The sequence below is a fragment of the Pholis gunnellus genome (genome assembly GCF_910591455.1).
Source record: "Pholis gunnellus genome assembly, chromosome: 1".
Classification (NCBI taxonomy): Eukaryota; Metazoa; Chordata; class Actinopteri; order Perciformes; family Pholidae; genus Pholis; species Pholis gunnellus.
The window spans coordinates 17,290,304-17,307,446 of NC_136528.1; the positions used below are offsets into that span (position 1 = coordinate 17,290,304).

General features: G+C 40.2%; 1 protein-coding gene across 1 annotated transcript; it reads right to left on the reverse strand.

The window, feature by feature from the left end:
- Positions 1–4,098: 4,098 nt before the first annotated feature.
- On the reverse strand, positions 4,099–16,109 carry LOC306701072 (globoside alpha-1,3-N-acetylgalactosaminyltransferase 1-like). The gene is made up of 12 exons (XM_079166307.1): positions 15,836–16,109; positions 11,426–11,467; positions 11,118–11,171; positions 10,691–10,744; positions 7,463–7,492; positions 6,985–7,119; positions 6,668–6,776; positions 6,275–6,388; positions 5,900–6,013; positions 5,543–5,676; positions 5,082–5,159; positions 4,099–4,850 (listed from the first exon to the last, which is right to left on the reverse strand). The coding sequence occupies exons 1-12, from the start codon at positions 15,898–15,900 to the stop codon at positions 4,703–4,705; spliced, it is 1,077 nt and encodes a 358-aa protein (XP_079022433.1). The 5' UTR covers positions 15,901–16,109; the 3' UTR covers positions 4,099–4,702.
- Positions 16,110–17,143: the final 1,034 nt, after the last annotated feature.

Consider the following 17,143-nt stretch of genomic DNA (forward strand, 5'->3'; position numbering starts at 1 on the left):
CTGTCCCAGTTGTATAAACCGATAAATACAGACATTTAAAAAAAAGACGGATTTAATTGACAGACTGATTCTACCTGGTCACATGCAATCCTTTTCATTTATTTGTGGTTCATTGGTATTGCTTGTACTCTTCATTTATTTTCTGTTTAGTAGTTTACTTATGTAGTTAGTTTAATAAATATTTCATTTATAAAGAACTTGATCATTTGATTTGTGTGTATATAAAGTAACAGGTCCCTGTAGCTACACCTTGAGAAGAACTCCGTACCAACCCTGAGATAATGTTAAACTCTGTTAGTTAAACTAAATGTGTTTTATGGCGTAAACTGAGTACCATCATTGTTATACTACTTTATGGGTTTATAAATCTTTATGCATAAAACACATCTTGATATTAATTAATTCTTATTTATTTAATGTGCTACCAGCAACAATACACAAATCTAATCTAATCCAAACTAATCGAATATAACTTTTGACCCATTTTTACTCCTCATTGTTATGTCACTGTGACCCTGCTTGATCTTTGTTCGTGCTCAGTATTAACCCATAAATACATAAATGAAAGGAATAATACTAAAACACATTGCTGTAAATATATCAGAGTAACCAAAAGAACCTTGCAGGTTCCCGTGGATCCTGGTTATACCTGGACCATGGTCCTGCCTCCTCCCGTGGTTCTGTCATATGCATTGAATGTGGTATAACTCTGTTATGCTGTTCATTCTGTACACATTATAAAGCCTTTACTAATAACACAACCAGTAGATCATTCTGATGTGTTAATGTTGCTGTCACAGAGATGACAGTTGTGATGTCACCTTTTTCTTTTATTAATTTAAATTGAAATAAGGCATCCATGTAAAGGATTTCTGTGTGAATTCGTGTATATTGTGCTGCGTAAATTATAAAAAAAAGAATGTGTTACTGCAAGTAAACAGGAAGTCCTCTGTAGCGTAGGCCGTCTCATTTCGGTCTAGCCCAGTGATTTTCTGTGCCGTGGGGAAATGTCCAATTTCACTTAATGAGTCCAAAAAAACATTATTTAGTTGTTGCAAATACCTTGCCATTGTTGAGCATCTGAGCTGCAATGTCTGGCTATGTAATAATACTCTTCCATGCCAGTGGGTGGCAGTAGGTAGCGCAATAATGACCTTGTTCTTTTAAGACAGTAGAATTAAATGACGCGCGGGAGAGGTTGCGGTGACAAGACGAACAGCAATGGGGAAATATTTGAAAAGGAAAAATGCAGACTCTGAACTGGGCCCTGGACAAAATAACCCAGATGAAAAACCTAGTAAGGATCAACGCATTGAGAGACTTGTCATTAAATTGTCAGCATATATCCGGTCCTTGACGGCCCGCCAGAAAATATCATTGTTTATCATAACTGGCCCGCAACACCACAGAGCTCCGGGACGAAAAGTGGCGATGTTAGCTGGCTTTTTGTGCAACATAACGAAGCATCTCACTGCGCTAAACCTCCAGCTTCAGGGACGTGTGATCACAGACGTGTGATGCAGTAAAAGTCTCCACCGCTGTGTTCCCGACTGCGCATTTTGCTGATAACTGGGCGCACTTGGCACGGAGTTCATTCGGCGATTCAGAAATTTATATTTTAACTGCTCAATCCGTTTGCAGTTGAAGTGGAAAGAGCACCTGTGCACATCCAAATGGAGCTGATAGACCTCCAGTGTAATGACACACTCAAGGCAAAGTTTGACTCTGTGGGCGCTGCACAGTTTCCAAGCTTCATCCCCGAAACTCCGCCTACATGCTGCTCAAATGCTCTGCATGTTTGGAAGCACATACCTGTGTGAGCAGCTTTTCTCTGTGATGAAGATGAACAAAAATCCACACAGGAGTCGTCTCACTGATGCACACCTTCACTGCACATTGAGGGTTTCCACAGAACCTAACCCCAGATATTAATAAACTGGCCAAAAAAATATGCCAAACATCTGGCTCTGGTAGCCTATGTATGCATAAAATAATGTAGCCTACCTAAACATGTATTCTTTTTGCACTTTGTCTAATAACCCTTCTATCCTGTTTATTAAATGGTAATTTATTTGGCCCTCTCTGAGATTGAGTTTGACACCATGGCATATATGCCGTATTATGCTAAAAGGTGTCATTTTGTAACATTTTTGGTTGTTGGTGTACCGCGGGATCTTTTTAATGTAAAAAGCGTGCCGCGGCTCTAAAAAGGTTGAAAAACACTGGTCTAGCCTACGCGGTCCTCAAAGGACGCGGCCCACGTAGACCGCGAAGGCTGGGTCCTCCGAAGGATGCAGCCCCTGAATTGAGACAGACAGCTTGTGTCTGTGCTGTGGGCGACCTGACAAAGTTTTATACAGCTGGGCTCGTCAGCTGTTCGTCATTGGCAGGGTTACTGTGAAGGCAGAGACGTGTAGTTATATTTTTCTTTACATATCCCAGTGGGTTTATTGCATTTGTGCGTGTGGGCAAAACAGCAGCAGGCCCTGGTCGGATCCCGAAAGACAAGCCACTACTCTTCTTCTCCTCTGCACTGCTTCCTCCATGGAGGAGGAACTCGCTCAGTTAAGAGACTTGGTCACACAGCTGCAAGCTGAGAATCGATGGATGCGTCAGGAAAAGGGAGTCAACCAGCCTCGGGCCAGCGACTCATCAAGTTCTTCTAAACATGGGCACCCTTCGGTCCAAGCTCCATTAACAGAGAGACTGATATATTTCCCCAGAGACAGGGAGTGCCCCATGTTTAGGGGTAGGATGGGTCTAAGCATTGTTGAGTGGGTCGAAGAGGTCCACTCTTGTATACATGCTCGGCATCTGTCCCCAGCTGAACAAGCACTTTTCATATATGATCATTTCGAGGGAGAGGCAAGGGAAGAGGTTAAGGACCGGTCTCAGGAGGAAAGGGAAGATCCTGACCAGATTCTGGCTATACTGAAAGAATTGTATGTGCGGCGAGAGGACGATGCAGATATAGTTTACTTGGATATTAACCAATCGTCAGAGCACAACAACGCCACCTTAGGAATTTCACCTATAGATTAAGGTTTGCCCATATCAAGGACTCAAAAGACACTCAGGTTCATTATACAGATTAGGCGGAGACGTGGTTTCAAAACAAAACAATTAATCTTTACTATACAGACGATGGTTCACAGATCATTTAAAACAACCTACTCATAAATGAGCCGGTATTTATTCATAAAAGGGGGTGTAGGGCTGTGGCTTAGCAGTGGGTGAGGTGGACCAGCAGGTGAGGATCCCAAAAGAGAAGGCACCCCGATCACACGTGTACACAACACTCACACACACAACCACACGTGAGGGTTTCGAACCAGGGGTACACCGAACCACACAGCACATAAAGGGAGACACCACCACCCGGAGTCACCAACCCCACCACCTCATATTGAGAAAGGTCCAAAGTTAGCATCCTATGCTGATTTACGGAAAGGGTTCATAAAGGGCTCAAAATGTCTGCGAGAGAGCCCTCAAACACTCGATGATTTGACAGTGGTCATCCCTAAACCCTCACGGACTTCGCGGGAGCGCGCCTCAAAGTCTGTGAGTCCGTAAGGGTGGAGATTGGGATTGGGCCATTGAGTGTTTGAGGGCTCTCTGGCAGACATTTTGAGCCCTTCATGAACCCTTTCCATACTTTGCCAAAGGGAATTACCCACAAATCATTGCAATGTGACGTTAAACACGGGGTAACCAGTGGACGCATGAAGACGTAAAAAAAAAGGTAAACAAAGAGGACGGCTCACGTGTGTTCAGCCTGTCATATTAAATTGACTCAGAACATGAAGGATTAAAGATGGAACATAAAAACATCCCCATTCCTATTTACACTATTTCAAGCCCTCACAGTCTTTCACACTCAATCACTTACCAGGTGACGTCAGTAAGTCCTTGAGGGTTCAGGGTTTGAGGGTGTAGGGTGGACACTGGGATTGGGCCAGTGACCCCTGCCCGAAACCCTCACGGACTTCGCGGGAGCGCGCCTCAAATTCCATGAGTCCGAAAGGATTGAGATTGGGATTTGGCCATATAGTTAAACATTAGCCTCCACCCCACAAACCACAAGATACCACATTATCCTTTGTAACCATTTTTATTCAGATACTCCTCTCAACGCAAAATAAACAAGAAATCAAGAAAAATGTGATTACATTTCCAGCCATCAACAGATAATACAATACACACAACGTGATGCCCTACAAAATATAAAAAGAAAATGAATGCAATAAAAAGGCAATATACTGTAAATCCCCACAAAAATATATGCAGATGCACTAAAACAACAGTGTTGTTGCACAAAGTTTACCATCAAAGTCCAGAGTATGTGCACACCTTTAAAAAAGAAAGAAAACAGTTGATACAAAGTGAAAGCTGCAACAGATGCTGAGGTGGTCTGACACCGATAAACAAATAACTGACATGGTGAGGTGAGGTGAAGAACTCCACAAAACAAAGCACATTGTAATACCTGCAGTTCAATTTACCTTGGTTAAACTGTTATTTGGGGGAGACATCTGCCAACCAAAAATACTAAAAAATGTGGTTTGGTTTAAGTTTATTGAAATCCACTTATTTTGATTTAATAATAGATTTGAGTACAGAATAGACAAAGCAACCTATAATAAATATCCCCAGCTATCATTTTTAAATGTAGTTTCATAGTCTTAATGTCATTGACTTGACATCAGTGTCCACCATTGGGCCGCACTTCTGCATAGTTCTTGACCAACTGAGAGATCCTGACGACTTTAATCTCTGACGGTATTGCATCATAGTCTGACCACAGGTACTCTGCAGACAGCACCTTGGTTGGCTTGTTGTACAGCAGGTACCTGCAACACAGAGAGACAGGTAAGCAATGTATATTCAATATCCATGTGTCTAATACTCAAGATGAGATTCTTCAAAAGTCTAATGAATAAAAGAAATGTGATGAAGACTGGCAGATAAAAAAAACATCAGAAATGAGCATATGAGCAGGTTGGACTCTCTTGAAACTTGTTCCTTAAAAATAAGAACAGTAAATTCATTGAAAATGAGGGGATAAATTGGGACACATGTACCTGTTGAGGTGACTCTCTTCCTGCCAAACAGCTTCGATGTTATTCTTAGCATCTTCCTCCGACTGTGTGTAACAGTATCTGATGAAACAAAAGAAGTAGAAGAAGAGTCACTGTAGAGTTTTATTTTGTTTTAAAATACATTTTAACAAAACTTGGTAAATTAGTCATGGCAATCATCTCAAAAACCTATAAGAGGCTTAAATAATGGTCACATAGGTGGCGAAAGCTCAGAAAGTATATTTTTAATATATATAATATATATATATATGTATATATTTGTAATTGTGATTTATGTTTATAACAATACTCCAGATGTTAAGGGCAATGGGTTTTACCCACCCAGTGTCTAAATGTGTACCTTAATGTCAGCTCTGTCCAATCATTACTCTCTATCAGTACACTGTCCTTTAATTTAAAAAGCAAAATGAAAATAACTTTAAAAATAATTAGATTTTGGTTACTTGACGAGCTTATACATGTCCTCCAGGTATCCACACCAGATAGCAGCAGTGTAATAGTAGTCTCCTGCATCAGCAGGAATGAAGGCCTTGGATTCGGGCCGGCGCTCATAAGGAAACTCATTCCTATTTGAATGCTGAGAAAAAATAAACATTTTGAATTATGGAATAGGAATGAGAGCCTATTGCTGTTACCTGTGACGGCAGTCAATGCTGTGGCTGATCCTGCATAACACATGGTGTAATCGGTGAATCAATGAAAACATACAACAAATCGATCACATAACCTTATTATTAAGATAAAATGATAAAAACTTCCATTAACTTGGCATGCATATAAGGTAGGAAACGGAGTAAAACCTTGTAGCCACGGTGAAGCACAGCAGTCAGCCGACTGAAAGTCTCGGCTCCAACCCTGTTGTGAAAGATACTGTCGATGTCCATCATATAAAGATAGTCTGCTTCATTACGGATCTGAAAACATTACAGTTGAGATGTGAGATTGACTGCACCACGCAGAGACTCAACTGCGTGACCAAAACATTTGATTTAAGAGAACCATATTATATTTTGTGCCCCTCAGTGAGGGATGGCACTAATGACAGAGCTGTTCATGAATCCATATGTTGTTGTTTTTCTTTTGTAAGAACTAGTATGATCATTAAACAACTAAGCTATGAAAATTTGAAAGCAATAGCTACTGACTGCAACCATTTTGTGCATTTCACTTCTTACCTGTTTGTCGATGGTGAGGGTGGCCCATTTCATCCTACCAAGCACTACTTCCTGCCAGCGCTTGGCACTAGGGACAGTGATAACTGAGATATTCCGGCCCTTACCCAGTTTAATCTGACAAACACAGACAAACACACAATACTTACATGTGTATTTGTGTACATTTATTTTTGGTTTGAGTCTCATAAATATGAATAGTTAATCAATATGAAAACACCAGTCTTAACCTTTAAAGTGGCTTATTTGTCCAACGGTTTCTGGATCACAACAAAGTAACAGTGAACTAAAAACGTTATTTTGCAGCACAGAATTTATTGTTAAATGGGTATCAGTTAAGCTGTGTAGCAGCCATGCACAACACTAATTTAAACATAGTAAGAAACAAAAACTCACTGGGGGGACATCTCCTTTGTTGTCTGTGAAGATGTAATAAGTGACCCTGAAGTCAACAAGAAAGTGCTTTTCAGCCGACTCCAGGAAGCCCTTTAGGAAACGTGTGTATCTGTTTGGAAGGAAAGAAGCGAGCCGTAAAGATTAACAATTAGAAAAGGCAAAACAAGAAAAACAACACCATGCAAAAGATAGTAGTATTTACAGTATGTGAAGTAGCTTTACATTTTCAGATTTAGATGTTATATTTCAGCCTGAAGCAATGGGTCATGTCAAACCTCACTCCTATAATATCCTGTGAGAATATCCTGTGTACCTACTTGCCAACAGCAAATAACACCACAGCAACTCTTGGGTCCATTTTCTTATAGATTGAATCGATAACCACTGGATCAAAGGTTCCCTCCCAAACCAGAGGAGCATTCCAGTTTGTCACTGAGTTCACATCAGTACGTCTTGGGAGAACAAATACATTGTGGATTCAGACTTTTGTAAGCATTTCCAGGTCTTAGTCCAGCTATGATCAGTAGTTTGTCTCTGTATGTTCAATATTCAATAAGTTGTGGTAGAAGATAAATTATCACTTTACATCTCAGCATATATACAATTCATTAAAACATGCAAAATGTTGGGTTTCACCAGTTACAATCACATAAAATGGCAGAACATTTTAAGAAAGTGAAGTCTGATCTTTGACTTTGTGAAGGAGATATGTTCATCATTGATTATTCTATCAAATGTTATCATGTATACATTTTACACAGGAGAATAATGTGATATGTGTTTTTATTAGCTTACCCGATCTGTGCTGGCTGAGGATATGTAAGTCTGGAAAAAAGAGCAAAGATTAATTTCAATGTATCTTTACTATTCCAAAGACGACATAAATACAGTACAACAAATACAAAAGATCAATACAACAAAGATAAACATCAAAAACAACCATAAAGAAACAATACCAGAGGACCAGACATTGTCATGTCATGGTGCTGTGTCAAACCAACTGCTGTGTGCTGTGTTTCCAAACTCCTGATGAGCATGCTGCAATGTTTTTGTTGTGAGGTAAAAGTACTAACCACTAATCTTGTGTTGTCCTTGTAAAATAATACCCAATAATGTGTTTCACTGCTGTGTTCACTGTGGGAATTAGCAATTGTTGATTACGGTTGATTACAGTTAAAGCCTAAAGTCCCAGTGTAGTCATTGTCTACTCTGGGGCATAAAACTATCACTGAAAATATGAATCTGAGCTGATGTGAATGTAGCACAATTAAATCTGTGTTATTAGAAATAAAAACTACGTTTGTATCTTGACGTGAAAATATCTAGTTCGAAGTTGATCTGCATTTTTTCCTTCCTTATGTATTTACATAATCCCAGCCAATATTCTTAGGTACAGCCACACAACAATCAATGATCTTGATTTATTTACTTAAGTGGGAATAGTCATGGGAAGTAAACCATAACACTACAGGTGTTGTGGGTTGTGTTGGACCACATCAACCCTTCTTTCAAAAGTTTCCCGGGACATCAATTGAAGAATGAGACTTTTACAGTCTCAGGCCAACCTGATAAAGAGGAATTGCTCATCCACTATACCTCTGAAGTAGTAAGTTCAGTAGCTGTAACAGTAATCATGCACTGAAAAAAATGTGGTGTTGGATTTACTTAATTATTTTTAGGTAAGTGGTTGCACGAAATAAATGTATCTAAATCCAGATATATATTTTAAGTTGACTTTACTTAATTTATATTCATAATTTTACCTCAACTATTTTGAGTAAAGTTTACTCACTATGTTCATGTTCAGTATACTCAAATGTATTATGTAACCTCAATTACTATTTACCTTTTTTGTTTTAGTAGATTGAGATCAATTTAATGGTTTAATTTCTACAAACTAAAATTAAGTTTGATTTAGTTAAACATTTTTAGCTATTACTAGTATCGTAACTTTCAATTAGTGCTGTGCGATATGACCCAAAATGTATATAATGGTATTTTGCATAACTTTGACGGTACCACGGTATATCACGGTATTCTTTTCAAACTTTTACACCTCACCATAAGGCCAAGCGTGCAGAAAACAAACACTCTTATTTCAATGCTTTCGCAGCACTGGTTTAGGAATGCAGTCTTTTCAGCATTTTCAATTGTTAAAATCGACCGGAGATTTTCACACAGATTCTCATGAGATCTGCTCTATTATGTCTTTCCTTGTCTCTCCTCCCTTTGTCACGGTGTGGGTACATCTCACTGGAGTAAGGAAACGTTTCAGAATACCCTTATTTGATTGGCTAAACTGCATCACGTGACGTGATTTACAACGCATTGGTCGGCGTTTTTCCTGCACCGCTTAACAAGCGCCTTAACAAGCGCCGTAAATGCTGGAAAGGAGCGTGAATGAGTGCGTTGCATAAGGCAAAGGCCCGGAACCCACTGAAAACGGGTCCGCGGCGACCCACCAGTTGAGAATCTCTGGTCTGCAGGATCGTGACGAGCGGTGAACAGCTGTTCGTGTGGCGTGTCTTCCGTCTCTTCCGCTTTCCTTCACCTACATTCCCCTGGGTCCTAAGTCCCTCCCTTTACAGCGTCTTATCACCCTCTATATACCAACGTACATCTATTACAAATGCCACACATATTAAACGTAATCAGCGTTGCATATGTGTCAAACTCTGTCGGTGCATCTCCGGTCTGTCTATGTTCATCCTGCATCAATTTGTTCTGTTCTTTAATGTAACGTTGTGCACGTGATGAGCCTCTCCCAGCTGTTAGCAGACTGTTGTGCTAGCAGGCGAGTGAGCTGTACCCAGCATGCAGTTCGGCGGTGACATTTTATAAATGTACAATTATTAGTGTTACAAATTGTTTCTATGTCACAAACTGTTGTGTCGTGGTGTTTTGCCCTGTTAAATAGCGTTAGTTGTGGGTTATTCATTGTTGTGTTATAAAGTTAGAACCATGATCAAGGGTCCCTCTCAATACAGTTCATAGAACTAGAGTGAAAACTATCCCGCCTCCAGAATTTGAATTTCTAGCAGTCTGCCCATGCGCAGACAGGAAAACGTGTGGAAATTAAATTGTACATATTTTTTTCTCATTACTTTTACCTGAATGGAATTAACTCATTTTAAACGAGCGCAGAACATTTTGAGATTAATTAAAAAAGATACGTAGGATTCAATTACACATTAAAATCGATTAAATAAACTAAATTAAGACATGTAACATTTACAAGGGGGCCGAATCATTTTTTTCAGTGTGTATGTTTATACATATGTACTGGTCGATTCTGATACTATATATCCTGGTCTCTGACTGTACTATTTTAATTGTATGTTTTACAACATGTATTTATATTGTGTTTTGTCATTTCTGTGGATAGAAAGGACAAAACATGCCAAGGCGTCAGCTAATGGGGATCCAGTTAATAAAAAATAAACAATAATTAATCACCCCACTATTTAAACTATCTTTGAGGAAACCACAGGTGTGGCATGCGGTTTGAAATAATTATCTTCACAAGCAACATTTTCAGAAATGTGGCTTGCAGAAAATACTAGTTTTGCTTGATCTACATAATACAATTAATTTGACTTTACTTGCAAATGTGTTTTTTTTTATATACAATAAAATAAGTATAGTTAGATTACATTACATTACAGTCATTTAGCAGACGCTTTTATCCAAAGCGACTTACAATAAGTGTATTCAACATCGGTATTCAAGAGAACTACTAGTCACCAGAAGTCATGAGTGCATAACCTTTGCTAAACAAATATTTAAGAGCATAAACCAGAGCAAATATACAGTGCAGAAACAGAGTTACATTGAGTTACAATCTCGAAGATTTTTTGTTCCCTTTGGCCGCACCTAAATAAGCTGTTTTAGCATTTCACTTCCCAGAAAGAATGTTTTTTTCAGGGCCATGACGTGAACCAGAGTCTTATCAAGTGTAAATGGAAAGCTGTCTTTGAGCGGGCGGTTTTCTCTCTGTTGGTGAAAAGAAAAGTTCATCCTCACCCAGATTCCATTTTGAGTTCGCCGATCTTCCAGCTGCCTTTGTCCGGGCAAAGACTTAAAAAAGAAACACAAAATATGTATTCATAACATGAGAAATTCATACAGTATGAAACTTCCTGGAACTGTTGGGCAGAGACAGGATTAATGAGCACTTACAAAGTGTGTCATTTAATTTAGAAGGTGATATGGTGCAAGCAGGATATTTTTATTGCATACCAGCAGCAGAGGCGCGATAAGTTTAACATATTGTTACGGCAAATACCAGCAAAGGCTAGAAAGCATGTTTCTCTTTCATATTCTTTGTCATCTATTTTGAATAACAACATCGGAAATTTCTGTTTTGTTCACCTTGGCAGCACCTATGTAAATACGCTGCTTTGTAAATAAGCTGCTGTTTTGGTTGGTGAAAAGAAAAGTTCATCCTCACCCAGTTTGCTTTTTGTGGTCTTCGATCCTCATGCTGCCTTTGTCTGGGCAACGACTTAAAAAAGAAACACACAATATTTATTCATAATATGACAAATTCATACAGTATGAAACTTCCTGGAACTGTTGGGCAGAGACAGGATTAATGAGTACTTACAAGGTGTGTAATTTAATTTAGAAAGTTTTATATTCACTCCAGACAGTGGCTATATGTACTGTGACCAGTTCCGTGGCTCTAATTAATTTACTCTATGGTTAGTATCTGATGCATGCATTTGAAATGACACACGCTGTCTTCAGTGACATTACCAGAAGGATGAGATGTTTGACCCCTGGTGGATATACAGGATCCTGTGAAGACACACGGATACAAAAAATGAATACATTGGTACTTACAAGTTTTACACATAATTAAACTTGTTGTTGTTGTTTGTGTTTTTTTTAAGAAACACTGGTGTTTTTTTGTATTTTTACTCGTCTGATAATCTTTTTCTGCCTTTTGTTGGTTTTAGGGGTTTTTCAACACGTAAACAGTGAAGACGGATCGCAGAACTCAAGCTTTATATTTGATTAGTTTTCTGATTCACCATCTGGTTTAAATATATTAATTGTAGATCTGGGCCCTGTTCCTCGTACGTGGCTAACTGAGTTAGCCGGATAATTTTCAGGATGAGATTACATAAGTGAGGCTTTTCGGTTCCTCGAAGCAAGTTTGGAAAAATCACCATAGCAACACATCCATAAGCCTGAACCTGCTCCAGAGCAGGCTTGAGCTAGATCCGCTGGATAAACTGCCACTCCCCCGGGGAAAAGTGTCAGCTCCCTTCCTCAGAGATCCATCGATGAGGAAGCGATATTAGTCAGATTAGCGTTTTATAGGGAGAGAGTTCTTCGAGATCGCCAAGATCCGTTATCACATCATGATGACTTCATGTACGAGCGCTATCGATTCTGCCGACAAGGAATCATTTATTTAAAGACCTTCTCGAGCCGTACATTGAACACCACACGCCATCTACTGTCTCACAGACTGGATGCAGCCTCGCGCTTTTTTGCGAGTGCTTCATGTTTGTACAGTGTCGGTGATGCGGAGAACATCGGGAAAGCCGTTGCATGCCGTGTTGTTCATAAAGTTTATTTGGCGCTTAATAAACTTATGGATGTGTTCATTACATCACCATGGCACATGTTGTATTGACTCACGATTCTGAATAATGTTTTTGTGCTTAGTGTTTACTTGCTCCCGTGTCCTCTTGATGGCTGGTTGAACTACATGATGGTTGAAAGCACTCATAATGATATGACAGTATTATTAGTACACCATAGCATTTTGTCTCTCATAGTTGAGGTATACCTATGATGAAAATTACAGGCCTCTCTCATCTTTTTAAGTGGGAGAACTTGCACAATTGGTGGCTGACTAAATACTTTTTTTCCCCACTGTACATGCCTACACAAGAGCAACAGACAGCTCTCACTGACATCATTGCACACCTTGAGAAACAGCACACACCACGTGCACCCAACATGCACACTTATGCTAAATTCTCTGATGGTTCATTCAAAAACATGCCTTTGACCACAGTTGTAGTTAGCGGAGTAGCATTGTCATTTCTTGTTGATTCAGGGGCTACTCATTCGGTTATCCAACAAAAGTTCTTCCCTCATCAAAAGATGAGCGGCAGATATGTGTATTCTCAAGGGGCTTCAGGTTTAACTGTAACTGAAAAATTCACGGTTCCACTGACAAGTGTTCACATTGACGAAACAGATCCTATTCCCGAGGTCAGAGTAAAACACTCTTTTTACTGTCTCCACTGTGTCCAATAAATCTGATGGGGAGGGATTTGATGTGTTCTTTGGGGATAAGTTTACTCTCTACATCAACAGGACTACAGGTAGTCAGACAAAGACAGGGGTTAACTATGACTTACCTACAGACTGACTCAGACCCACTTTTTGTGTATCAGTGGAAAATCCCCTGCATACAAGCCTTTCAACTCACTCAGACTGTTACGAGCTGTGTGTCTCCACACGCTCAGCGCATGCGTTCAGACCATCTGCACTGCACATCACATCTTTCACGCGGTCCAGACAAACCATAAGACAAAATGTTTTTTGCTGATTTAAATGACAAACTCGTCTGTTGCACGTTGTTCTGGTCTACACATAAATCTGCTGTGTCTGTCTCTCTCACTCCAGGGCAGCAGCCTTCCTTCCTGATGGCTGACTCTTACCCACACATCTCACTGTCGAAAGCCTCGACTGATCAATGGAGAGACTTGGGTCCCTTTGTCGCCACCTGTGAACGTTTGACTGACTGGCAGTCAACAGCAGATCTGGCAGTTTTAAAATCAAGATCTACGGGTTTCTTTAAGCGCTCCTGTGTTCTTACAACACCGGCATTGCGCTCTGTCTATGTTTTTGACACAGATCATTCAAATGATGAACACACTGACACATTTGTGACTGACGTCTCCTCTATTTCTCCTGCCCTCGGCTCCGTTCCAGCGTCGTTATGGGCAGTGCATAAATATAATGTGGGACTCATCAACAACTGTCAACCTGTCGTCATCACTCCAAGGTCTGATTTCCGACCTCACAAACATCAGTATCCACTGCGACAAGAGGCCGTTGACGGTATCACACCAGTTTTTGACTCACTGCTTAAAGCAGGTGTCATTATTCCATGTCCTGACCTCTTGGACACCCCTCTGATCAACTGCAACATGATAATGTATGTAGATGGGTCTGCCTCTCGCGATCCATCAACTGGGGAAAGTAATGTGGGTTATGCTGTTGTCTCGGACTCTGCTGTGCTGTCTTCAGGTCCTCTGCCATGTCACCTCTCTCATCGCACTAACCAAAGCATGTAAACTCGCGGAAGGTAAAACTGTCACAGTTCACACTGACTCTCGCTATGCATTTGGGGTGGTCCATGACTTTGGCGCTCTTTGGAAACATAGGAATTTCCTTAAGTCTGACGGTAAGCCAGTCTTGCACCACACACTCATTGCTGAACTGTTAGAATCCATTTTGCTGCCTTCAGCTATTGCTGTGTGCAAATGTGCAGCACACACGTCTAACACAGATAACGTGTCATGAGGAAATGCTCGTGCAGACACAGCCGCAAAGGCCGCTGCACGACTTCCTGTCTCCACTTCCTCTGCTCTCATGTTTTCATGTGTCTCACACCCTTCTTCTCTTACAGCAATGCAGTCTCTCTCTACAACAGAGGAAAAGTGCCGTTGGTCAGCATCAGGTTGTACCTACACGGACGGACATTGGTTGGGCCCTGATGCTAAACCTTGTCTGCCCTCGCATTACTTCGGTCACTATGCTAAGTTGACTCATGGGTTAGACCATGGGTGTGACCCTGGATGACCAACTGTCATTCACAGCAAGTATTGCATCGGTTACACGCTCCTGCAGATTCCTGCTGTAAAACTTCAGGAGGATTCGCCCCTTCCTCACTGATGAGACGGCGCAGGTGCTAATCCAGGCTCTTGTCATCTCCCGCCTGGACTACTGCAACTCTCTACTTGCCGGAGCCCCGGCGTCGGCCATCAGACCGCTGGAGCTTGTCCAGAAAGCTGCAGCTCGCCTGGTGTTCAATCGCCCCAAGTTCTCCCACACAACTTCCCTTCTCCGTTCTCTACACTGGCTCCCTGTAAGCGCTCGCATCCAGTTTAAGACTCTGGTGCTAGCCTACAGGGCAGTGAAAGGAACAGCTCCGGCCTATCTCCAGGCCATGGCCAAGCCCTACACCCCCGCCCGACCACTTCGCTCTGCTGCTTTGGGGCGATTGGTTAATTGCCTCGTCGCTCAGAGGTCCCTGCGGCCGATTGACCCGGTCGCGGCCTTTTTCTGTCCTGGCGCCACAGTGGTGGAATGAACTCCCCACTGACATCAGGACAGCAGAGTCACTGCCCATCTTTCGGCGCAGGTTGAAAACTAAAAAAATATTTCTGATTCATTCTTGTTACATACGTATGCTTTAGTACATTCAATAAATTAAAAATCTGTGATTCTATATTGAAATACTGTTTATGTGAAAATTCATTCTAACTAAATAAAAGTTCATAATTTATGTAATGCCCCCTGTTGCTGGTGTTTTTTAGGTCAGTGTGTTCTGAGTGACATGCATGTTTTCTGAATGAGAATTTGTTGCCAGTGATCGGTGGAACGAGCTTATTTTGAGACGTGTATGAAGTGTTTTGTTGGTCTGAGTGAGTTTTGGAGGTTAGATTAACTGTTTGGCCAAAATGAATCTTGGTAATGCAGACTGTATGAAGAGTTTTGCAAATGTGGTTTCAGTATTGAACACTGCTTGTTAGCAATTGAAAAAAACTGTAATGAACAGCACTGAATACGTTTCCCATATCTGACTCAGGCTCAACGGTAAATGTGCACATTCTATATATATCCTTTGGACATTAATTTTTACATCCCCTGGATTGAAATGGAGAGAATAAAACACATTGCCTTCACTAACGTTACTATGTTGTGGGTGGAACATTACTTGAATTCTACTCTTCCTGTGGTTCAGTGTTAATTATTTAGTGTATTTTGACACTATGTTCTCTATGTGATACAACTGCTCCTTCTTTCAAGAATAAATATCCTGATTATTGATTTCACACTTGGTGTCGAGTAGAATTTTTCAGCCTTTTATTTCCTTGATAGTAGGTTGTGGTGTAAAGTAAATAAAAGTCTTACCCAGAAAAGATGAGAAGACCGGCAAGACCTCCCAAAATACAGTTCCTTGTGATGAAGTGCAACATATCAACTCTGTGGATAATTTATAATCTATGTTTGAAACAATATTGAACAACAGAAAAACAAAATAAGAGACTAAACTAAGAGCACTGTCCATACGCTTATTCCTGTAGTGTAAAATAGCAGACAGTAGAGTTGGTGTTTACGACACCTGTTACGACAGAGGGCGAGGTTCTACTGAGCATGAAGGAAGATCAACGGTGTGACGACTCTCATGAATGTAATTTCCCTTCCTGTTTTATTTTTTTATTCACTTACACATGTTTACTCAGTTACTTTACTGCCTTTGTCTAGTTTCCTTTGTCTAGCATATTCCATTGTTCCATATTGTTTGTCCGTGCACAGAAAACCCCCCTAGTGGTGAGATAGTGACACCTGCTGGCCGTTTTAACTATAACACACGTTACAAAATAAAATTAGTTCGTAAAAAATACACTTATCTCACATTTGCGTACAAGTGCTTTGACAATAAATACAGTTAAGCATCTAACTAAATGTGTAGGAAGTTTGAATGTGTATAAATGTGTGTTTATGGCAGCATGTGAGTGGTTTATAACTAGAAAAGGTCAAATTTCAAAAGAAGCGTGCGTCAGCAGGGCAATATACCAGCCTAAAGAATGTCGTATTCAGCCAGGAGCAATAGAAAGTTCAAATTTCATGTCTGTTCAGTTGCAAAATTACATTTCTTTGTGTTAAATAAAAAAATTATAATTTCTATACTCTATTTAGCTATGAAAATAGATAAAAACTCATTTAAGACAAGAGACAAATGTCAGCCTGTGGTCATAACTGATTTTTCCATATTCAGAGAACTCGTTTGTTCATTAACATTTCCTCCACTTTGTACAGGGCTATTGAACCTGGATAGATGATATATTCACAGCAATGTAGTATCGCTGTCCCAGTTGTATAAACCGATAAATACAGACATTTAAAAAAAAGACGGATTTAATTGACAGACTGATTCTACCTGGTCACATGCAATCCTTTTCATTTATTTGTGGTTCATTGGTATTGCTTGTACTCTTCATTTATTTTCTGTTTAGTAGTTTACTTATGTAGTTAGTTTAATAAATATTTCATTTATAAAGAACTTGATCATTTGATTTGTGTGTATATAAAGTAACAGGTCCCTGTAGCTACACCTTGAGAAGAACTCCGTACCAACCCTGAGATAATGTTAAACTCTGTTAGTTAAACTAAATGTGTTTTATGGCGTAAACTGAGTACCATCATTGTTTTATACTA